This window comes from Geotrypetes seraphini, chromosome 5 (genome assembly GCF_902459505.1).
Source record: "Geotrypetes seraphini chromosome 5, aGeoSer1.1, whole genome shotgun sequence".
Lineage (NCBI taxonomy): Eukaryota > Metazoa > Chordata > Amphibia > Gymnophiona > Dermophiidae > Geotrypetes > Geotrypetes seraphini.
Window position 1 is genome coordinate 114144787 of NC_047088.1, and position 25134 is coordinate 114169920.

The 25134-nt window shown below is 45.6% G+C and overlaps 1 protein-coding gene across 1 annotated transcript; it reads left to right on the plus strand.

Moving 5' to 3' along the window:
• Positions 1–8079: 8079 nt before the first annotated feature.
• Positions 8080–9307, plus strand: LOC117360382 (putative nuclease HARBI1). The gene is made up of 2 exons (XM_033944087.1): positions 8080–8788; positions 8925–9307. The coding sequence occupies exons 1-2, from the start codon at positions 8080–8082 to the stop codon at positions 9305–9307; spliced, it is 1092 nt and encodes a 363-aa protein (XP_033799978.1).
• Positions 9308–25134: the final 15827 nt, after the last annotated feature.

Here is a 25134-nt window from a genome sequence, read left to right on the forward strand (position 1 = left end):
CATTTTCTTTGTTCAAGACTTCAAATCTACAAAAAGATAAAATTTGAATAATAAAAAAAATCTAATGAAGTGCTGTATACAAATCCGTCCCCATAAAAAAATATGTGATTGGGGAATTTTACTAATTGTAGACATCCGTTTTGGTCAAAAAATATACTGTCTCACAGCCCCGCGGCGGTTCAGGCAGCCGCGAGGAACACATTGCCAGGCAGGGCCGGACTGGGACAAAAAATAGGCCCGGGCATTTTAGGTTGAGCAGCCCAATCACATGACCTCACGCAGGCCCCGCCCATTGAAGTCCAGGGGCAGGGTTAAAATGCAGAAGCACACTTGAGAGGCACGGCCAGCCACTAATAAGAAGTGACTGCGATTCCCCAAATAAAATGACCTGCAAACTGGATTAATCGCATTAATGACTATACAACATTGGATTCATCACAATAACAACTAATTAAGAGGTGACCTGAGTGTATGAGAAAAGGACTTTTATTTTTCATTATTGGAGCCTTTGTTATTTTATTATGATGTTTACAAAAGCACTGTGAAGGGCCACATATAAACTTTACTGTTTTTTGCTATATTGAGTTTTCCATAAGGTACAGCGCAGAGGATTAGTGTGTTGGTTGTTCACAGAGAGCCCAGCCCTCCTCTCAGCTTACTGAACTTCTCTATGCAATCATCATAAGCAGCTTTTTTATTTCCTCGAATTTAGCATGTCCCCCATGGAAGATACAGAGGTTTTTACAGAGGAGCACATTATTAGACACATTAACATCCCCCCATATCCTCACCTCTCTAGCATGGGAGCACTAGGAACTGTTCCTGATTACAGATGTCACATGTGGAGTCACACTACAGCCTCACTGAGTTCCTGTGACAGACTCAGTGTGAAGCTTCTCTTCCTCCCCCCACTTCCCCCTCACACACTGCCTGGCTCATAGGATACTAAGGGGAAGACAGGCAGGCTAAACATCCACTCACAGGACTGCAGCCAGCACAGGAGGATGGGCCGCGGCCCACCGGGACAATGCCCGGTCCTCCCAATGGCCAGTGCGGCCCTGTTGCCAGGTGAGCTGCAAAGAAGACACTGGCACACTCGCCTCCCGCCGCGCCGCATATCTTAATTGCAGACCTTCCCGCGTGCCAGCTGCAAGGCCTTCACGTGCCACAGCTGGCACGCGTGCCATAGGTTTGCCATCGCTGGTTTAGGGTGTATTATAGACATCTTTAAAGAGAAATGTGTTCAGATCTTGCTTAAAACAATTGAAAGAATATTCAGTTTGTAAATGAAGGGGCAGAGAGGTCTATAGCAGGGGTAGGGAACTCCGGTCCTCGAGAGCCGTATTCCAGTCAGGTTTTCAGGATTTCCCCAATGAATATGCATTGAAAGCAGTGCATGCAAATAGATCTCATGCATATTCATTGGGGAAATCCTGAAAACCCAACTGGAATATGGCTCTCGAGGACCGGAGTTCCCTACCCCTGGTGCATACAAACACTGTTAAATATAGTCATTGTGGAAGTAGGTGCCAAGAAAATGTAGTAGTGGAGTAGAGGTGCCAAGAAAATGTTGAATAAGCTAGATGCCAAAATTGATCATTGTGGAACCTCAGAGATGGATTTGTGTTGGGTGGCCATAGTATTATTAAATTAAACTGCATAGTTCCACTTATTGAGTTCTGAGGAAAACCAGTCAAGTTGCAACATCTGTGAGGCCTATTTGTTGTAGGTGTTGTAGCAGGATAGTATGTACAAGTGTGCATCCAGGAAAGCTTAGCTAATGTTAATTAAGTTTAAATTTTAAACAGATGATAGAATATCTCAGAAGGATTCTTCATAGTATAAATTTAAAGCTGGAGATGTAGCCAGGAAGGATACTTCCCACACATGTTAGACTGCCAGAACATAATTCTGGGAAGAATTGTGGAACACTGTAAAATAATAATATGCAGTAGACAGGAGCATTATGAAAAATCTCCTGATTTCTTCAGAATATCTTAAAAATACAAAACTAAATATCAAGGGTAAAAAAATTAAATAGTAAAACAAGAACCAGAGGTGAGACAGCTTTTATACATATAAAAGCAATGTATGCAGTCATCAGTGATGCACAATACAAAAGTGTTTGTTTTTTTTAAAATTTTAAATCGAAGGCAGATGAATAGATATTTTTGGATGTATAGAGGATAATTTTCTAATAAATTTTGACATGCAAATGCTGCCTAACTCATGATAAGAGCTTCCTATAAAATTATCCCATAGAGTATTATGGCAGGGAAGCCCCTGCCACTGGCTCAAAATCTGATTTAAACCCTGCTACTAAAGAAAATATGCCTATTCCTAAGCCAAGGAACCTGCCCATTCACTTTGTTCCCAGTGCTAAGAGCAGAAAGGCAGGGCAGAACAGAGAGGGTAGGGCAGAGAAGAACAGAATATCTGTTCCAATTCCCTAGAATTCCTTTTAAAAATCACCTGTTTTCTCTCAGGTTAAACCTCAGGTCAGGCAATTTGACACAGCAAGAGTTAAGGAAAGGGGTGGAGCTGAAAGACAGAACATGCTCAGAGCACAAGTGAAAGTTTCCCAGCAAGATAAACCAAAGCCAGCTGAGAACACACAAAAACAATCAGGAAACTGGAGGGAAGGACATTCCTCACAGGGACAGGACAGAGAACAGAAGGCTAGGAGCTCTGTCTAACTGCCTTCTCCTAGAAAACCTCCTGTCTCAAAGCACAGCTATGCTGACAAAACCTTACTTCCCACATAGATGATAACTGGAAGAAAAGAGTTACTTGAGCAGAGTGGGCCAAATGCTGCTCAAGAGGATAGCATGTACACTGCTTCAGAGAGTGAGGAGTTTCTTATGGAGGTAGAGGGAGATGTCTCTGAGGGGAATGAAACTAAGTGCAGCCCAGAAGCCCTGGATTATATGTCTGAATGCAGCATGTTTGAGGGGAATGTTTGAGGGGAAGGGAATGAAACTTTGTTGAATAACAATGGTCTAAAGCAGCGTTTCTCAACCTGGTCCTGGAGTACCCCCTTGCCAGTCAGGTTTTCAAAATTTCCACAATTAATATGCATAATCTTGATTTGCATACAATGCCTCCATTATACGCACATTTTTTTCATGCATATTCATTGCGGATATCCTGAAAACATGACTGGCAAGGGGGTACTCCAGGACTGGGTTGAGAAACACTGGTCTAAAGTACTACAAAGAAACATTTCTGTCCTTATGAGGGACTGAGAGGAAGATTCTCAAAAACCCGTGTTAATAAGTGATGGTCCGCTAACACAGCCGTTCTGATACTGAATCTAAAAACATGAGACATTCTTAAAAAATTGTGCATGCAAAAAAGATCGCTGGACAGCAGCGAAGGTTTTCTAATGGACACATGCACAGAAACCAAAAACACACTCTCCCACTGATCTTGTGTTGTGATGCAGTGGGAGAGATGCCCATTCTCTCCACTGCATCACAACACCCTCCTAAAACCCCGGCTGTGACTACCCCTGCAGCAGGAGAGATGCCCACTCTTTCCTGCTGCCCTGTAACCAAACTAAACCCAACTCAACCTGACCACCCTCTGGCAGCAGGAGAGATGGCCACTCTCTCCTGCTGCAAATAAAAAAAATAATTAAAAATAAATCCTGACTGGAACGCCCACACAGTAAGAGAGATGCCCACTCTCTCATGCTACAAATAAAAAAAATAATTTTTAAAAATCCTGACCGGAACAGTCCCACCCCCAACCCCCGCAGCAGGAGAGATGCTCACTCTCTCCTGCTAGTAGTGACTCCCCTTCCCCATCTCCGCTGCACCCTCTCCTTACCTAAACGGATGAGCCGGCAGGACATCCTCCTTGCAGCTGATGCTGTGTCATTTAACGGGTATTCCCCACACCCGGTGCATCTTGGGATGCACCGGGGAGGGGCCTGAGGCTCTGATTGGCCCAGGGTATTTAAGGCCCCTCATATGAAAGGGGCCTTAAATACCCTGGGCCAATCAGAGCCTCAGATCCTCCCTGGATGCATCAGGAAGGGTTTTAGGGCTCTGATTGGCCCGGATGTCTAAGGTCCCACCTACGGGGTGTCCAGGACAATCAAAGCCTTAGGCCCCTCCCCAGTGCATCCCAAGATGCACCGGGTTTGAGGAATACCCAGTTAAACGATGCAGCAGCAGCTGCAAGAAGGATGTCCTGCTGGCTCATCAATTTAGGTAAGGAGGGGTGCAGGGGGAGGGGGTCACTACTAGCAGGAGAGAGTGGGCATCTCTCCTGCTGCTGGGGGAGGGCAGTCAGGTCGGGTCGGGTTTACTTGTGGGACAGCAGGAAAGAGTGGGCATCTCTCCTGCTGTGGAGGGGGGAGCATTCTGTTCAGAATTTTTTTAAATTATTTTTTTATTTGCAGCAGGAGAGAGTGGCATCTCTCCTGCTGCCAGGGGGCAGTCGGGTTGGGTTTAGTTGTGTTAGGCACCCCAACCCCGTCACAGTACACACATACAAATATATGCAATGACAAAAATACATGTACTTGTATGTGACCTGCATGTAGGCATGGCCAGAAGTCTAGTTTGGGTAGAAGATGGGCAGAGTCATGAAATATGTACATACTTTATAACATTGAACAATAATAGGAAGATATGCAATAATATTCTGTGAACTACTATCAATCAGTTTACTACTAAATTTCACAGTATTTAGCTTTTTATATTCATTTATATTTTTTTATCCTTATCTTAGATATATATCTAAAATAATTATGGTGATGTGCTCAGACCTGTAACCCAATAAATAGTGAAGCCACTACCATGAGTTTAACAAGGGGACCATCATTGCAACCACCTGTCCCCGACCCTCCCTAGATGATCTTGTTACTATTCTAATACTGTGATATTACTTATCTGAATGGAGAGATTTTAGTTGTTGATCTTGGTCTTGTTAAATCTCACTGGTGACTGTGTTCTAACCAATAAAGTGAAGATTAAAATTCAATGAAGATTGTGTTTGTCCTCATCAATTCTTAACAATTCCCATCCCCCCGACTCGAGTTTCGTCCGCTTCGTCGGGGAGGGACACTAGAAATCTAAATCAAAATATATTCATTAATTCTGCTTGTCTTATAAATCTTTCAAATTATTATAAAGTGCAATCCAAGCTACATCTCTTCAAAATGCTCTTTATATTCTTAACTATTAGTATTATCATAATGTATTACCTAATATCAGCTTGCTGAGACCAGATTCATTCAAAATCCTCGGGCCATCTGGATAACTCTGCTCTGCCTGTGTGCTTATGTACGAGACTGAACGGAAAGGGCTGGTCTTATTAAATCCCCGGATGTAAACGCCGCCAGGGAAATTCCATTTTTTGCTATATAGCTAACCACTCGATGTCCACATTCAAACCTTGTGGGTGCAGGGTCTGCCAGTTATATATAAACCGCTGTTCTTTCTGGATTAACATTTTCGAGATATCTCCCTCTGTGTTGTGAATTTGTATTAGCACTGTGTATTTGAGGTCTTCTAGTGCATGTGATTTTTCCATCCAATGAGATACCAGGGGGGCGGAGACACGATTTTTTCTTATGTTGCTCAGGTGTTCTATGATTCGTGTTTTAATCATACGAGCCGTTTGGCCAATATATAATTTTTTGCAGGGACATAGTATGCAATAAATTACTTTTTTTGATTCACAATCTGTTCCTGTATTTAATTTAAAGTGTCGTCCTTCCTCCCCCGGTATTTCAATGTTGTCCGTGTCCAGTATATAACGGCAGACCCTGCACTTACCACAAGGCTTGTGGGGAGACTTATTCCTAGTAACATACACAACTATGAGCATACTTTAACCATCTACATTTATACCAAAAATGTACATGGACACATTTTAGTTGCAATTATACACTTTTTGTGATTTTATGAAGACATGTGAAACATAATTTTAGAAAGAACATCCCAGAGCCAAAATAAACGTTTGTTTATGTATATTGGGTACTTGCAATACCAACCTTTGTCCAATTGCAGCAGGGTGGCTTACAAAACTAGAAAAGGAAAAGAACTACGAAATTGAATAGGACTTAGAGAAATTTTCTTTACTTCAGCCATTTCAACATGGGTTTCAGTACCGAAACACTATTGATTTCTCTTCTTTCAAAAATTCAACAAATTTGTCTCCTAAATAAATGTTCTATTCTACTCCAATTTGATCTATCTGCAGCTTTGATGTAGTTCACCACGATATTCTTCTTCAGCTACTCTCAGATATAGGTCTTCACCAGATAGTTTTGGACTGGTTCTCCAAATTTCTTCTGTGTCGCTCTTATTCAGTGAATTTTGAAGGTAATATTTCCGACTCTTGGCAGCCTTCTTGTGGAGTTTCTCAGGGTTCGCCACTTTTATTTAATCTTTATGTGACCACCCTTAACATTTTTAAGTTGTCTACTTGGGAAACTCTACTCACTTATGCAGATGATATTTTCATACTGATAGAGATAGATCTAGTATCTAAAGTAAATTTTTGTATCTCTAAACTCCAAGCTTGGGCCCAGTCTGTCCGGATGAAGCTCATTGCATCTAAAACCAAATTGGATTTTCTTCCCCATTCAGTAACATTGGCGTCTGGATCTTCCTTACAAACTGAATTTTCTGCTAAAATTCTGGGAGTCCTTTTTGACTCCTCTTTCTTTCAAGGAACATATTAATTCTGTAAGAAATGCTTTTTTAACCTGCGTATGCTGAGGAAGGTCAGACATCTCTTTCATCATCGTCACTTTTCTGTTTTAGTTCAGTCAATTATATTATTGCATTACAATTGTATCATTACAATTGATTATTGTAATGTTATCTACCTCATTATCACAAAAACCTGCCTCTATAGATTGCAACTGATTCAGAATACTGCTGCGAAATTGATTTTTGGGAAATGTAAATTCGATCATGTGACACCCTTGCTTCAGAGTCTTCATTGGCTCCCGGTTTATTTTAGAGTTCAGTTTAAGTGTGCTTGTGTTATTTTTAAAATCTTATATGGATATGAGTTTGTTTCCCTTAATTTTATTAGTATTAATTGGGTAGGGTGGGGATATTTTATTAATACATATTTATATTATACTGGATTATATGCTAGGGAGGGAGGGAAGGGGGAGTGATAAGATTTTAAGTAATGTGCAAATGATAGTTTGTAAGTGATATATTTATTGTTAATGTGATTGAATATATGTAACACTTAATGTAATCTTAAAAATGAATAAAGAATATTAAAAAAAAAAAAATCCTATATGGTATCTTCACTCCTCTTGTTCCTTTATCCTGGAATCTTTAGATTCTCTTTCACAAGAGGTGACCAACAGTTTAAACTATCTCTTCCTTCCAGAAAAGGGTTTAAAGGAGTTAAGGGGTTCATAATCAAAAATCAAAGATGTCAAAAAAATCGCATGTCGGAGTTTGGATGTTTTACCCGGCAAAACATACAAGCGACCATAATCAAAAGTCGGCCAGCTGCACGTCCTACGCCGCAAAACGTCCAACGTAAGTCGTATAACATGGGGGCATTCCGGGGGCGTTCTGAGGGCGGGTTTAGGCTCAAACGTACAAATACAATAACCAAAGCTAAATCAGTATGCTCTGTGCCTTCTAAGTAGCGTTTCCACTTAGACCTACTTCCACAACATCTAAGCTGTTCCTGAGTGTGTGCCGTCCTCTGTACAGGTAATGGAAGGGTGTGTAATTTTGTGTGTGTACCCCATCACTCTGACCATCTCTATCTGAACCTCCCTACTTATTTTCTCACTGCTGTTTGTCTCCCCACATTTCATTGACCTCTGCAAAAACCCCTCTCTCATCCCACTTACCTCCTATCAGCATCACCAGCTCTTTCTCTTCCATCTATTTCATCTTACTCAGTCACTGTGGTCTCTATCGTGTGGCAGGAGCTGCATAGGAGTGAGTGCTCTGTTTCACCACCTGGCTTAATTCCTGGGGGGGAGGGGGGTGTCGGGTGACTGCCTGGCTGGGGCCTGTTTAGACTCTAATGAGCTCTGCTTTCTTTGGCAGGTGGTAGTGGCCTGCACTTCTGTGGGCAATGGAAGGGCTCAATGTGTTGGTTGCAGCAGAAATCCTTCTGCAGGAAGAGGAGCGGGAGCATGAGAGGCGCCATCACCGAGCCCACCACACGAGGGTCTTTAGACCTCGCTCCTGCTTCCTTGAGTTGACAGACCAGCAGTGCCTGGAGCGATACCGCTTCGACAAGGCCATCATACAGAATCTCTGCCTCCAATTGCACCCCCTGCTACAGGCCCGCACTCGGCGTAATTACCCAATCCCAGTGCATTTAAAAATAACATCAGCCCTCACTTTCCTGGCAACTGGGAGCTTCCAGTCTGTTCTGGCAGTCAACAATGGGCTCACTCAGCCTGCCATTTCAAACTGCCTCACCCAATTTCTTCATGCCTTCCTAACACACACCCATGAATACATCTCCCTCCCCACCATTTCCCAGACCCTACAGGGCAGTATGAGGCAGTTCTACAATGTGGCACAATTCCCCTTAGTCATCAGGGTGGTAGACTGCACCCATATTGCCCTCAGACGCCCTCGGGCAGATGAGGCCAGTTACAGGAATAGGAAGGCATTCCACTCAATGAACATGCAGGTGGCGTGCAATGCACAGGGAGAGATTCTGGATGTGTGTGCCAGATACCCTGGCTCGACACATGACGCCTACATCCTCCAGCATTCTGGCCTCCACAGGAGAGCAACCCAGGGGGAATTCAATGGCGGTTGGCTTCTTGGTAAGCGCCTCAGGGACACAGCTACCCTGTTCCCCCCCATCCCAACACTCTCTTCCTGCACCTGCAAATCACTGCCACTCATCATTGTTCTCTCTCTCTCTCTCTCTCTCTCTCTCTCTTTCTCTATGTCTCATAGGTGACAGAGGGTATCCTCAGCGAGTGTGGCTCATGACCCCAATTGTCCACCCTCACACTGCAGCTGAGGAGGAATACAATTGCCGTCACAGAGCCACCAGGAGCATCATCGAACGAACATATGGCCAGTTAAAAAACCAATTTCAATGCCTGGATCGATCGGGGGGCCAGCTGCTGTACAAGCCTGAGAAGGTGGCTCAGATCTTCGTGGCATGCTGCATGTTGCATAACCTTGCAGTACACAAATGCCAGCCACTGCCAGATCCCCACAGCAATAACTTCAGCAGCCACCTGATGCTGATGATGAGGAGCCTCCCCCACCCACACAGCCCAGAGCCGAGCAGAGTGCCTTCCAGGAAGGGGACAACACCAGGCACCGTTTAATACAGACCCACTTCCTGGATGCTGTACCCTAGCCACCTGACCATATAGCAGTTCAGTGCCACTTAACTGTACTGCCAAAACAGCCCAGCTAATGTCAGCTTCAGTGCCATATAACTGAGGCTTTAAAACCCCACTAACCCTTCCATCAGTCCAGTGCTACTTAACTGGACTGCCAAAACAGCCCAGGCTATTGTCAGCTTCAGTGTAGATAAGCTGAAGCTGGTAAACAGCACGAACAATAGTCAGCTTCAGTGTAGATAAGCTGAAGCTGGTAAACAGCACAGACAATAGGTTCTTTTAAAGAAACACCCTTATTTTCCCATATTTTGTGCAAAACACCACCCCTATATACACACATCCTCACCAAACCCACCCCCACCCACATACACGAACAACACAAGCCCCTTACCTACCTCCCCTTCCCTCACCCACGTGGTCTCCCACGGCCCCTGACAGCCCTCCCAGCTCCCCCTCTAAGTAGAGATGAAGCTTCTGGACCAACTGGGGCCACATTAGTGTCTGAGCTGACACTATCACTGCTGGAGTTAGTGTTCTGCTGTACAAAATCTGGCCATGTTACTTGAGTGGAGGAAGGCAGGTGTGGAACAGGCCCCAACGTATGGGGGTGGTTTCTTTTCTCCGTGGCTTTGCGTCCTGTTGCTACTGAGCCAGTGCTGGAGGGTGATGCAGGCACCTGATTAATGTGCTGGCTTGTGGAGGGAGTATGGTTTCTAGCTCTGAGCTCACTGTGGAGGCCTTCCAGCTTTGCAACGATGCCAGTGTTGGCATGCAAAAGCTGCCTCAGAAGTTCATTGGTCTCCCGTTGGGCCTCCAGTGATTGCTGTTTTGCCTCCAGTAACTGCTGTTTTGCCTCCACACCCTGTCTCAGCAGCTGGAGCTTCTGCTGCCGATATTCCTCCAGGCTCAGATTGTGCCCCAGTAGCTTCTGGGCCAGTCTAAGTAGGTGGCGATGCTGGCGACTGGGTGCCCTCCAGCGGCTAGGCTGTGCTCCCTCACTGCCCTCCTCATTATCCAAAGCCACATCGGCAAACTGCTCAGGTGGTGGGAGAATTAGCAGGTCCTCATCCCCATTGGCAGGCTCCTGTGTTTGGGTGTCCTGGGACTCATCAGGCTCCTGCTGGCTGAATGTTGCAGCTGCCTGCATATCTGCCTCATCCTGCTGTCTCTGCACAGTTAGTGTGTCGATGGCACTACATCCGGGCTGATCCTCTTCAGAGCTGGCATCTGCATGGGGGAAAAGCACATATGGATGTCACAGCATACCACAGGTGCGCTACCTGTGTCTAGGTGAGATGAGTTGGCAGTAACATGCATCCCAAAGATGTATGACTACATACCCAGCCACCATAGGGCGGTATGTTGGTGACATTATGAAGGGGATGAAAGGAGTGTATGTGCAGACACCTTGTGTGAGCACACCTGCTGATCATAGCAAATGTTCCAAACTGTCAGTATAAGGGTGTAAGAATCTAATTCCATGCTCTGGCACCAGCACATGGAGCAGTACCAAACAGGTGTTATGTAAAGGTTTGAAGAGCAGGTGTACTCACTGCCCCGAGGAGTAGGAGAAGAAGGATGAAAGACAGGTCTCTCAGAATATGGGACATAGCTGTGAGACTGGGGATTAAGACAAGTACATACCAGAAGACTATGCAGGTGCGGCAGCTGATGTGTCCTGTGTGCCCACACCATAGGTGGAGGTTGTTGACACAAAGGTGAGCACCAGCTGCTCCATGGGGCTGAGGTCTTCCATGTCAGCATCTGGAGGACAGTTGCCCACCTTAGCTCAGACCTCCCTTTTAATGGCTCTCCATTTTTTCTTGCAGTCCTCCACATCTCGGTTATGGCGGTGGACTGCATTTAGGCGCTGAGCTATTCCCATCCAGACTTTGCTCTTGGAGTATGCCCCAAGTCTTTCTCCTTGGGGTGAGAAGAGCTGCTGGTGGTATGTGTGCAGTGGCGTACCTAGGGTATGTGGCACCCGGGGCCCATCATTTTTTGACACCCCCCCCCCCCCCCCCCCCCATGTAAAAATTTTTTTTTTTTTTTTTTTTTGCAATAACCATGAAATGGAATAAATGGTCAGAATAGAAACAGGCAGTGAAAATTTTCTTTTATTGAACCTCATATATGTAACCATTATTCCAAACATAACATAACATAAATTATGTCTAGATTGTCATGACATTAGAAGTACATATGGAGTAGTTGCAGGTGATGCTTGGGACAGTTCTGATTGTGTTAGTTCGGTTTTATGTGTTTTTTGAATAGAAGGGTTTTTATTTCTTTTTGAAGGTTTTGCAGTCTGTGGTTGATATCAATTGGTTGTAGAGTTGGGGGTCGAGTGTTGCAGCTCGAATGGCTAGGAGGTTATCGAACAGTTTTTTCTTTTGACGTTTTTGGTTGGAGGGTGTGTGAATGGTGCGCGAGTTCTCCTATGTCTGTTTGAAGTGGATTGAATTATTTAGCTGAAGACATTAGTTACCCCCCCATTCCACACACATTAATTCTCTTCCATTTTTGTTCCCATTATAAAAAAACACTGATAAGTTCCCAGGAAAAAAATACATTAAAATAAGAAGTGAAAACAAAGGCCCCTACAGATGAGAACATAACATAAGAATAGCCTAACTGAGTCACACCAATGGTCCATCATGCCCAGTAGCCCATTCTCATGGTAGCCAATAGTGCTGCCCGATTCAGAGAAAAATATTTCATTCGATTCGATTCACCCTGTTGAATCTATTTTTCGATTCGATTCACTGTTAATGACACCGCTTTTTAAGTTTAAACAAAGTACAACAATAAATTTCACAACAACAATAAATTTCACAAAGTACTTAAAAAAAAAATCACATTTTTCAATTAAAGCAGTTCTGGAGACATTTGCTTGAACAGTCTTTTTTCCCAGTCCATAAGCAAGCAATATGAAAAAGATTTCCTTAATTATCTACTCAAACATTTTTGCTATTTACTTTCATTGTACCTAGACTATTATTCAGTAGAAAAAATTTAGTTTGTTCAATCAAGCAGAACATTCACTCATAGAAGTCCAATGTCCACACAGGATTTGATTGAACAAACCAAATTTTTTCTACTGAATAATAGTTTAGGTATACTAAATAGCAAGAATGTTAAAGCCACACAGAAAAGCAGTAAAAGTCAATAGGTTCTCCAAGTGGGAACAACCTGATGTCTCAGCACTTGAGGAAAAGACCATGTAATAATGTTTATAAGATAAATCATATAAATGATTATACTGAAGCAGGGTGTCCTCAGCGTGAGAAGTAAGCGAGAGGAGAGAATTCTCCAGCGCTTTACACAATAAGGCACAGGTTAATCACCCTCTGCCTGCAGTGCACACCATCATAGGACACCTCAGGTGTGCTCAAATTAATCAATGTGATAAATTAAACAGTGATAAACAATTGGTCAATCACAAGAGTGCAAGATCAAACAGGTTGTTCCCACTCAGAGAACCTATTGACTTTACTGCTTTTCTGTGTGAGTAGATAATTAAGCAAATTTCTGATAGCCTACAGAACTGATTCTCACCTTCCATCCCCAGCCCCCAAGACTTACCAGACCCCCCCTGCCGATGCATTTACTTACTGCCTGAACTGGATATTAAATCGTGGGGAAGAGAGGAGAAATGCGGGGAAAGAGCCAGCCAAAATTAGTATTTGTTGCTGCTGAGTGCCGAGGTCTGCTGCACGAGGTCCGCTCGCTCGCCGCTTGACTCTCCCACTCCTTTCGTTTCTTCCGATGTAATTTACTGTTTCGCAAAACCGGAAGTTACATTAGATGGGAAGAGTCCGGCGGCGTGAAATAGTCCGAACTCGTCGATTCACCTGATTCGAATCGGTGAACCGATTCGAATCGTGAATCGGGCAGCACTAGTAGCCAATCCAGGTCACTAGTACTTGGTGAAAACCCAAAGAGTAGCAACATTCCATGCTACCAATCCAGGGCAAGCAGACGCTTCCCCCATGTCTTAATAACAGACAATGGACTTTTCCTCCAGGAATTTGTCCAAACCTTTCTTAAAACCAGCTACGCTATCTACTTTTAACATAACTTCTGGCCACTTCATTTTTAAGCTTAGATCTTTCCTTCCAAACAGAGACCTTGCTAGATGTCAAATACAGCACAAGGTAACTTCACACGGACTTAACTGTGCAGGAAATGAATCTCCTCATACACCCACCATATAGTGCAAAAATGTGCAAAGGTCTGTTTTTTTCTTTCGATCACTACATAGCCTAATGCCACACAAGCAGCGCTGTTACAAACATATTCTGAAGGTCAATGCTAAGGTTGACAAAGTTTCCTTCCTTGGACCAGAAGGAGATACTGACAAACCATTGGAAGAGATTCTAAAACAACTACCCAGAAATAACACCCAAAGACCCACTCAGTGTGTGAACCAGTTGAGTGGAGTGGACTAACTGGGGGTGGAAATGGGCCCAGAGTTTGCTCAGCAGAATTTCCCAGACTACCTCTTCCTCTCAACACACTGACATGCTACCACCACCACCAACACTAGGAACACCTCACCGAGTATGCCAGCAATGCTTATAAACTTTATAAAACACATTATTATATTTTCTTATAAAGCATATATTTTAACTGAACTCAGCCTTGCCATTCACAAAAATAGAAAAGTTCCCATTTCAAGCTGTCTCATGTACACTTTTCAAATCTAACATATTGTAATCACAAAACAGAAAATAAAATTATTTTTTCTACCTTTTGTTCTCTGGTCAATATTCAAATCTTGTTGGTCCCAGGCTCTTGTTGTCTTGCTTGCCAGGTCTCCTTTCTCCGTGCTAACCATCCGTCTGCCATCTCTGTCCTCCCCTTCCGTTTCCCTTCCCTCTCCCGGAGATCTGGCATCTTTCCTTTTTTTTGTCTCCATCCACAGATTCACCTTTTCTCAACTCCCCACCACCCCAGGATCCACCATCTCTCCCTTTCTGTTCCCAACTATCCTCCTATCCAGTATCTCTATCCCCCCTCCACACCATCCCCTGTTTCCAAGTTCTCTCCCTTTCTGTTCCTTCCCTCCCTAAATCCCATTATGCACCATCTCTCTCCCACTCCTCTGTTTTTAGACCCATTATTTCTAACACCCAAAGTCTGGCATATGCACGTATCTTTGAACCCCCCTTCCCTCTCTCCCTCTGTGTACTTTTACACCAGGACCCCCCTCCCCCGAAGGTCTGTCCCCCCTCCGAAGGGCTACACCCCACCCCTGAAGGCCTGCACCCCCCCGAAGGACTTTACCTCCCACCCGAAGGTCTGTCCCCCTCTGAAGGCCTAAACCCCACCCCTGAAGGCCTGCACCCTCCCCGAAGGATTGTATCCCCCACCCGAAGGTCTGTCCCCCCCTGAAGGCCTGCACCCATCCCGAAGGCCTGCACCCCCCCCGAAGGCCTGCACCCTCCCGAAGGCCTGCACCCCCCTGAAGGCCTGCATCCCCCTGAAGGCCTGCACCCCCCTGGAGGCCTGCACCCCCCCCCCCGAAGGTCTGTACCTCCTGAAGGCCTGCACCCCCCTTGAAGGCCTGCACCCCCCTGAAGGCCTGCATCCCCCCTGAAGGCCTGCACCCCCCTGGAGGCCTGCACCCCCCTGAAGGCCTGCACCCCCCTGGAGGCCTGCACCCCCTTGAAGGTCTGTACCTCCTGAAGGCCTGCACCCCCCGAAGGTCTGTACCTCCTGAAGGCCTGCACCCCCCTGAAGGCCTGCACCCCCCCTGAAGGCCTGCACCCCCTTGGAGGCCTGCACCCCCCCCCCGAAGGTCTGTACCTCCTGAAGGCCTGCACCCCCTGAAGGCCTGCACCCCCCCTGAAGGCCTGTACCCCCCTGAAGGCCTGCACCCCCCCTGAAGGCCTGCACCCCCCCACCCAAAGATCTGTCCCCCCCTGAAAGCCTACAGCCCCCCCGAAGGTCTTTACCTCCCACCCAAAGGTCTGTCCCCCCCCTTAAGGCCTACACCTCCCTCTTAAGGCCTACACCCCACCCCTTAAGGCCTACACCCCCCATCTAGTACTGTCTAATGCAATTAGGTACGGGTCAGGAGGCCAGAGGGGAAGCAGGACATTGCAGCAATTCCCAACTGATCCTCCCCCCTCGCCCTCTAAAGCAGGAGCCGGTTAGCAAGAGGAAGTTGCTGATCCTGCTTTAGGGGGGTAGGGTCAGTTGATGATTCGGGAGGCTGATTTTGGGGTTTTTAAAAAATTGATTCGGGTAGAAAAAAAAATAACAATAAAACCACCGCCAAGCAGCCCAGCGATACTCACCCTCAGTTCCTGCCTTACTTGCAGTGTCCCACGCGGCTCGGGCTCCCTTTCTTGCTTCCACCCAGCCGGAAACCGGAAGTTGCTGACCAAGCTCCGACGGCGACGGGGGGTGTGGCCGTGGGGGAATGGAAGTTAAGAGAGAGTGCTCAGGCAGGATCACTTTGGGGACTCGCGGAAGCCTTGGAGTCGGGCCATAGCAGGGAAGTTCCCGGGCCATGACTCCAAGGCTCGAGCACCCCTAATGAGCTGGTACCCGGGGTGGCCCCCCCCCCGCCCCCCCTAGGTACGCCACTGTGTGTATGCGCACCTCCTGCACCAGCATTTCTGTCTCAGCCTCGGAGAAGTTTGGCTTTCGGGACAGAGGTTTGACTGGTTTGGGAGCCATGGGTGTCAAAGTACCCACATATTTGATAATATAAGCACGTCCAAGAAGTCGTCTGCTGGACGACTTTACGTAATATGTCCATCTGGTCGATTATGGACAAATCAGAAAGACGTCTAGGCCATTTTCTCCCATCTAAGCCACATTTTGGGTTGGTTTATTGGTACGTTTAAATCCAGGGGGGTGGGATACATCTACATCAGCACTAACTTCCGTCTCCTATCTGTTCTGAGACACCTTCCTATCTACTGATGCATTCCTAACTCGTTTGCTGGCTCTTACAGGTTACATGGTCTGCCTTTTCAAGCCTGTTGCTGTTTTCAGGTAAGCAACTATTCCTGCTTCATCTGTGATGTTTTAAATGGTTATAGAAATGTTTGGGGCTCAGGTTGCTGATTACCCTCTGAAAAGCCTTTTTGAAACAGCGTTTAGAAGAACAGGGGGGGAGAAGCATTCTGTATAGGGGCCACAACATGGTAAGGGCAAAGACCGTGAGAGGTTCCTGGAAGAAAAGTACTGTGTCCGCAGTTCACAGTCATGAGGATAAACCACTGTGTTTCCTGGATAGGCAGCATGGAATGATGCTACCATTGGTTTTTTTTGCCTGGTACCTATCACTTCTATTAACTTCTGTGATAATAGCATACATGGGTACATGGCAAATTGCTGTGATCCACTGTTGTTATGGGGCTCTTATACACACCCACCCTGTAATATTGCACATGCAGCTGTAAGATGTCCCAGCAACTGAAAACCTCCTTCCTCCTTTTCAGGACCTGGCTATTGCATTGCAGATACTACAGACACTTGCTACAGAGGAACACCTGCACATCATTCCTGAGGAACACACCTCTTCATTCTCCCCTTCCTCCATCCCTGCCTATGGGGGGGCCTCCTTATTCCACAATGCCACCTCCTTCCTCCAATGATTGCCTCACCTAACCCCCCTCCCCCTCCCCTGGGATTCTTTCCTTACACACCCTTGATCCTGGCTACATATGTGGGTGTGGCTTTGTTGGCTCGGCTGTTACAGCTTTTTTGTTTCATTGGGGCGGGGGAATACCCTCTCAGTTGACACTGGTCTGCTTCCTAGTGCCTCACCTTGCACATGTGTAGCTCTTATGGGATCTAACTGATTCCATATGATAGGCAGCATTGCACAGCAGTCACCAGCTCTCCTTTACATGAGTCCTCAATCATCTTCAGTCTAGGGTTAGCAGAGGGCTCTAGAAAGAGGAGGAGCTATTCAGACAGTCAGGTGTTACATCCATTGCAAATCATGGAACTCACAAGCTCACATGTCTACTTCTCTCCCCTTTTTCTTGAACTGTGACTACTACATCCTCTGTCTCAGGTCCTGCATGCGACATGGTCCTGTTCTCAACCAGATCTTACTTACAAGATGGCCACGTTCCCACTTTCAGTTGGCTGCCTGCCTGCCTGCCCTTTTGTTAGATGCAGGTCAGTGACATAACATCAAGGGATCAAACATGACACCCAGTTTAGAGGTAGATATCTGGTATTTATTTTGTAGTCAAGAATCAAATATAAATGCATACACCTTTGCTGAGGTAGACATGAATGGTAGAACACCTGGTCACAAAAGACTGTCATAGAACAATAGCCATACAAATATGTACTCATTATGAGAAAATACAATATCATACTTATTGTAACAACATGGCACACGCCTGTCCAATTGCCCCAACATGCCTAACACTGCTCCAACCTGTGCAAAGTAAGCGAGCAGTTCTGAGCCTCACATACTTTTTCCATTTCTAAGGGTCAGAATGAGGGCTGTCCTGCTGCAGCTGCCTCTGTCTCCAGAGGTTGTGGCTTCTAATCTCAATGGTGCTCCCTGTACCCCTGGCCTGGTTACATCATCATCCATTGGCCCATAGATTATAGAAGCTATTTGTGACCTCATAAATGCAGTCTATCATTCCCACTTTCTCACAGTGTCAATCTTTATAGCCTCCTCACCACATTCCATCTGATGGTAGGGTACTTTCATTTCACTGGATACCTCTTTTCCACTGATATGAGGAGGGTATACTTTATTGCGTTTAACAGTGTCCCACCATATGCATGTCTTCCTACCCTAGTCATGGGATTGGAACCAGTGTTCCCGCTAAGGTGCGCTGGCCTGCGCGCGCGCACAAAATATTACATCGCAGCGCAAAGTTTCTCTTCACAGCGCACACACGCGTCGCAAAGGTAAGGGGAGGTAAGGTAAGGGGACGCATTGGGGGGATTGCACTTCCCCACAATTGCCATGCTTCGGTTCCTCTTCTTCCTTCCTTCCTCCCCCCCCCCCCCCCCGCGGGACCCTGCGGCACCATCAACTCTTACTCCCTCTAATGTCGGCCCTGCAGCTCCAGACTTCCTCGCACCTTCTCCCCTCCCCCTTTGGATCGCTATTATTTTAAATGTTATAGCCGCGGAGCTGTATCCATCAGTGGAGATGTCTAACCTCGGCCTGCCCCGGAACTCTTACTGCAACAGTGACTTCCTGTTCCTGCCTAGACGGGCGGCTGCTGCAGTAAGAGTTCCGGGGCAGGCCGAGGTTAGACATCTCCACTGATGGATACAGCTCCGCGGCTATAACATTTAAAATAATAGCGATCCAAAGGGGGAGGGGAGAAGGTGCGAGGAAGTCTGGAGCTGCAGGGCCGACATTAGAGGGAGTAAGAGTTGATGGTGCCGCAGGGTCCCGCGGGGGGGGGGGGGGGAGGAAGGAAGGAAGAAGAGGAACCGAAGCATGGCAATTGTGGGGAAGTGCAGAGCTGCAGGGAAGAGTGTTGCGGTACCCAGCTGGAGGGAGAAGGAAGATGAGGGAGGGAATTAAAGGAGATGCCAGGGCTTGGAGCGTAGGAGGAAGGTATGCCAGTCTAAGGGAAAAGGAAGGGGGAGATGTGAGAGCATGGAGGGGGAACGAAAGATGGAAGAAAAGGAAAGGAGAGAGATGCCAGAGAATCAGGGAAGGGGAGATACCAGACTATGAGGAGAGGTGTGGGAGAGGGAAGGCGAGGAGAGAGATGCCAGACCAATGGGGTGAAAGGAGAGATGGAAGGGGGAGGCATACAGTTTCTGGAAGGGGCATAGAAGGAGAGAAGATGCCATATAGGGGAAGAGAGACGGCAGACAGTGAATGGAAGGAAGAGAGTTACAAGAAGATGAGGAAAGGAGAAACCACAGAAGACAAAGGTAGAAAAAAATTTCTATTTATTTATTGCTTTAGGAGACATGTGTCACTGTTTCTGTGAAGCATTGTATGCAGAGTCCAGCTTCTTGCTGGTTCAATTTAACCTTTGTCTATGTATTTTTATTTTATCCCCCCTTTTACAAAACTGTGAAGCGTTTTTAGCACCAGCCTTGGTGGTAGCAGCTCTGATGCTCAGAATTTTATGAGCATCAGAGCTGTTACCTCCGTAGCTAAAATCCACACTACAGTTTTGTAAAAGAGGGAGGGGTTAGTTTGTGATTACATATTCCTTACTAGGCGAAGGTGTTTTCTGTGTTCTGTGTGTTCGAAAGACATGGTTTTCTGTTAGGATTGACGGTGTAGGATTGATCTGTGCTGGTCTGGCTTGTTTAGTTTTACAATGGGTGTATTGATGTACTGCTCACTGCAATATGTAAGATGCTGCCTTTTCCTAGGTACTCATGTGTGACGTGTGGTTTGTTACTAAAAATCATGTTTTTCTTACAGATGGGGGGGGGGGGTGCCAAAAAATGATGGGCCCCGGATGTTACATATGCTAGGTACGCCACTGTATGTAAAGATACCAGAAAGCTGGCGTAGCAAAAACTTCTAAGTTTTGAGTATTTAACCCTCCCACAATCTCACGGGCACTCGTTTCAAGTTTATTGAGATTTTGATTTAAACGCAATATCAAATATTTTCAATGCGTATAACAAAAATAAATTTGGGGAAATAAATAAAACCATTTGAACCAGTGTTCCCGCTAAGCTGCGCTGGCGTGCGCTGGCGCACAAAATATTACATCGCAGCGCACACGTTTCTCGTCACAGCGCACGATCGGAAGAGGCGTACGGCAGATGGCAGGGCGGCGAGAGGAGAATCGGGCGAGTTGGCTCATAACTTGCTGGCGCCCGATATTTTTGGCTCACGGTGAAAAAAGTTTGCTCACAACACCCGCTCGCTTAGAGGGAACACTGATTGGAACACACTTTTAGTGCAACTATTGCACACTTTAACCATTCAGTTTGCATCTGTACATCACATCTCAACACTTGCAATCATTGGCAGAGAATATGGTGACAGCCAGTAACATCAAGTAGGTTAACATCCAAGTGTGTCCCAATGAGATACAGTAGGTAAAGTCTCCTGAATATGTGAAGGAGAGGCCGTGTGATGTCCTTTCAGTCACTGGGTTTCTGTTGGTAACATGATTGGGGCCTCAATGGCCCATTGGCAGCTTGGCCTTCAGTTTAGCCCCTTCACCCCCTATACTGGCTCCTTAAATATGGCAACCAGCTGCCACAGAAGGTTGACAATCTCCTACAGGGTCTGCATTGTTTCGCGCCTCCCCTCCTGCAGTTCACTGTGCAATTGGCCCACAATGTTGAGCAGCTCTCCATATGCCTCAGGAGGGGGGAGGAACTATTGGGGCCTCTGGCTGCACATCATGGTGTGGGGCCGGGGCTGCTGCCTCCATAACCACCTCCTCATCCCCTTCAAGAGGGGGCATGTCCTCATATAGATCAGGGACCTCCCATGCTCCTTGCTCCACAACCACATGCTGCTGGTCCACCTCCACCATCACCTGTACCTCCACCTCTACCACCACCTGTGCCGCATCCTCCACCTCTACCACCTGGGCCTCGTCCTCCACATCAGACACCTCGACAACATCCTCAGGTGGCAGACTTTCCTCCGATGCAGAGTACCCTTCCACCTCCTGTTCAGCCTCTGCCTCTGCCACTGCCTCCCTGGCTGCCTGTAGGCACATTTCATGGATCACCTCCTGGGCTAGCAGAAAGCTGTGCGCGACCTGTGTGCAGTAAGAATATGAAGTTAGGATTAGTGTTGCATACTACATACACAATTACGTATCAACCCCCACCCAACCCATTGAGACTAAGTGGTTGTAGGGACACAGGCCAGGCCAGTATGTACACTACTTTCTGTGAAATGACTGATATCAAGTAAGGGGATGTCTCAGTATGGAGAACTCTATGAAACAGGGTCAAATATGTTATGATTTATCCTGTATTTGACTGGGAGCCAACAACAAGACGTATGGCCCAGTAGGAGTATTGCTTGAAACTCTGCAATGAATGTCCAAAGAAATGTGAAATAGACTTTGGAAAAGGATGTAAAAGAAAGATATCATGGATGGGCAAAATAAATATATGGAAGTGCAAAATATAGACATCTGGATCCCATTTATAAACAGGACTAAGGGCCAATTACCTGTCATGTATGAAGGAACAGAAAAATGGCTTTAGAGACTAGGTCAGGAATACAAGAAGCAGATCACATGGAAGGCAGTGTCAGAATGTGTTATACAAAATGTTGTGTGCCATATTACATTACATTACATTAGTGATTTCTATTCCGCCGTAACCTTGCGGTTCAAGGCAGATTACAAAAAGGATCTATCTGGCCATTTCCAGAGGAATTATAGAATAGTTAGGGAGTAGTCAACTTGGTTCATAGGGATGAAGTAGTTCTTGTGGCGTTAGGTTGTTTTAGAGAGTAGGGAGGCATTAGGTTGGTTTCGATTGTTGGGTATCAGGGATTTTTTAAATAGTATGGTTTTTATTTCTTTTCTAAATGTTCTGTAGTCAGGGGTCGTTATCAGCAAAATAGAGAGTTGGCCATCTAATCTCGCTACTTATGTGGCTAGGAGGCCATTATACAGTTTTTTTTGTTTGACTTCTCTGATTGGGGGGTATGTGAATGGAGCATGGGCTCTCCTTTGTCTGGTTGAGGTGGTTCGAATTAGATGGTTATTTAGGTATATTGGGCTGTTTCCATTCATGGTTCTAAATAGAAGACAGTAGAACTTGAATTGTATTCTTGCTTGAATTGGTAGCCAGTGTGTGTGGAGATACGCCTCGGTGATATGGTCATGTTTTCTCAGAGAGTAGATGAGCCTCAGGGCTGTGTTCTGGATTGTTTGCAGTTGTTTAATCATGGTCGTGGGGCAGGGTAGATAGAGCTTGTTACAATAGTCCAGTAGACCCAGCATTAGGGCTTGAACTAGGATCCGGAATTGAGTTTTGTCGAAGAATTTTCGCACTTGTCTTAGGTTTCTCATGATTGCAAAAGATTTCTGTATTATTTTGTTGATTTGTGGTTGTCTGGTACAGCACCTGTCAATTGTCACTCCCAGTAGTTTTAGAGTGGTTTGCATGGGGAATGTGGTTGAGTTGATTACTAGGTTTGTAAAGGATGGTGTCTTATCATTTTCTAGGAGAATGAATTTTGTTTTTTCTGAGTTTAGTTTCAGTTTGTGGTCTTTCATCCAAGATGTTATTGTTTCTAATGTTTTATGAATAGTGTCTGTCATGGAGGTTTTAGTTGATCAAAAGGTAGAAGAATGGTGATGTCATCTGCATAGCTGTAGGAGATTATGTTTGATTTATCTAGACAGGTGCCGAGGGACGCGATGTAGAGGTTGAAGAGTGTGGGGGATAAAGGGGATCCCTGAGGTACACCACAGGGGTTGGACCAGGGTTCTGACTTTTCGTTGCTTTATTTTACTCTGTAGGATCTGGTCTTTAAGAATCCTTGGAACCATGTGTGTACTTTATCAGTGATACCAATTGCATCCAGAATTTGTAGAAGAATGTTATGGTCAACCAGATCAAACGCTGCGGATAGATCTAGTTTTATGAGGAATATTTTTTTCCTGTACTGAGATGTTGTCTAGCTGTGTCCAGGAGGGATCCTAATAGTGTTTCAGTGCTATAATTAGTTCTGAAGCCAGATTGTGTATGGTGAAGTATGTTGTGGTCTTCTAGAAAGTCAATGAGGAATTTGGCTACTAGGCCTTCCATGATTTTGACATAAAGTGGTATTGATGCTATGGGTCCAATACACATAGCATGATGTACTCGAAATATGTTTATAGTACCAGTTAAGCAGTATGGATCGTGGACATGCAAAGGCCAATATTGAGATTGTGGAAGAAAGGCTGGCTAACTCCAGTGGTTGGTGTTGATCACTGATATTCAATGCTGGGCTATGTCCAGTGACAGGCATTCAATATCTGATCTATATTAGAGCAGCTGAAACTTAGCAGGCTATGCGGCTCATTTTCAAAAAAGAAAGATGACTATAAAGTGGCATAAAGTGGCATAAAGACGCATGTTTTTCTCGCCAAACTCTTTCAATTCACTGTTTTCAAAACCTATTTACTAGCCAGACATCTGATATATGTTGTTCATCTGCAGTTTGTCTAAATCTCAAGGGGGCATGTTAGAAGCATGGTTTGGGCAGGTCTAGGGCAGGCTTATGACCTAGATGTTTTTCTGCCATTATTGAACATTACACAGGCTAACAAAAAAATATTTTTTTACTTGGTGCCTTGTTTTGTTTTTTTTTAATTTGTTCCTGGGGTTATTTGGGGCACTGATTCAGAAAATTGCATTGTTTAGACCGCATAATCTCTAGTTTCTTAGAAATGGTTAAATTTATTAATTTTTATGCCTTTGTGATAGTAGAGCCAAACATGAACATTGGGCAAAAAAGATTGGACTTTGAGGGAATATACTGTATGGTGGTTGGAGGACAAAATGTAATCAATGAGCCTTTGGTAGCACGAGATAGAATCATACTGCCACTACTACATATAAAGCTAGGCCTGAGGAAACAATTTGTAAAGGCTTTGAATAAAGACAGTTCGTGCACTGAATATATAGCGCATATGTTACCTAGTCCACCTGGGCGTGTCAGAGGAAAGCTTTGGGCAAGCAGCACCGCTTACAAAATTACAGTTCCTGTTGCCTTTCTTACCCGCGTTGCTTGTTTGTCTTACTTTCCGTCGATGGGGGGGCTGCGTTGCTGATTGGGGGGGGCCTGAATTGCCAATCGGGGAGGGCCCGTGTTGCCAATTGATGCATGGGGGGGCATCACCGTTCTAAAAAAATATATATATATATCGTAGTGAAAAGTGAGCAGTGAGGTGGGCCTGGGGTGGAGGGAGAGAGAGAAGGGGGCAAGGCAGAGCAGAGCAGATGATGGATGTGGGAGGAAAGGGGCAGGGCAGGACAGATGATGGAAGTGGGGATAAGGGAGACAGAAGGGAGCAGGATAGATGATGGAAGTGGGCAGAAGGAAGACAGGGAGTAGGGCAGATGATGGATGTGAGAAGAAAGGGGCAGGGCAGGGCAGATGATGGAAGTGGGGAGAAGGGAGACAGAAGGGAGCAGGGCAGATGATGGAAGTGGGGAGAACTTGTGCCCAGCCCTCACCTCCTCACCACTGCTACTGCTTTCTCACATGCTGGATGGGGGGAAGAAGATAGTGAGATAGTGGAGGGGTGAAGGAAAGGGGTGGCAAGCTGTAAGTATACACAGTGAAAAGAGGGAAACTAATGGCTGAATAGTAAGAAAGAATTGAATTTAGACAGAGGCAGAAAATAGAGAAGGAAGACCAGAGAAGAAAAGGAAAGGGAAGAGAAAGGGGAAGAACACAGAGATATCACATCCGAGTGAAGGAAATGAGAAGAGAAATGCTAAAAACCACAAGGGTGGGGAGGGAAGGAGAGATGGAAGGAGAGAGATGCCAGACTATGAGGGGAACAGAGGGAAGGTGATGAATGCCAGACCAAGAGGAGGAAGGGGGCAGGAGCAGAGATGGCAGAGGGAGACAAACATTTTCTGGAAGGGGCAGACAGTGGATGGAAGGAAGAGAATGATGAGAAGATGAGGAAAGCAGAAACCAGACAACAAAGGTAGAAAAAAAATTCTATTTATTTTATTTATTTATTTTTGCTTTAGGATAAGGTATTATTGTAGCTGTGTTGATAATCGTTTATTAATAGAAAATGGAAATAAGATGATACTGTTTATTGAACTAATTTTAATACATTTTTTACAAATTCAGAGACCATAACTCCTTTCCTCAGGTCAGGACAGGGGTACTG

Coding starts and splice junctions, on each gene's coding strand:
- LOC117360382 (XM_033944087.1), top strand. CDS start 8,080: ATGGAAGGGCTCAATGTGTTGGTTGCAGCAGAAATCCTTCTGCAGGAA. Junction 8,789..8,924: donor CAATGGCGGTTGGCTTCTTG/GTAAGCGCCTCA, acceptor TATGTCTCATAG/GTGACAGAGGGTATCCTCAG.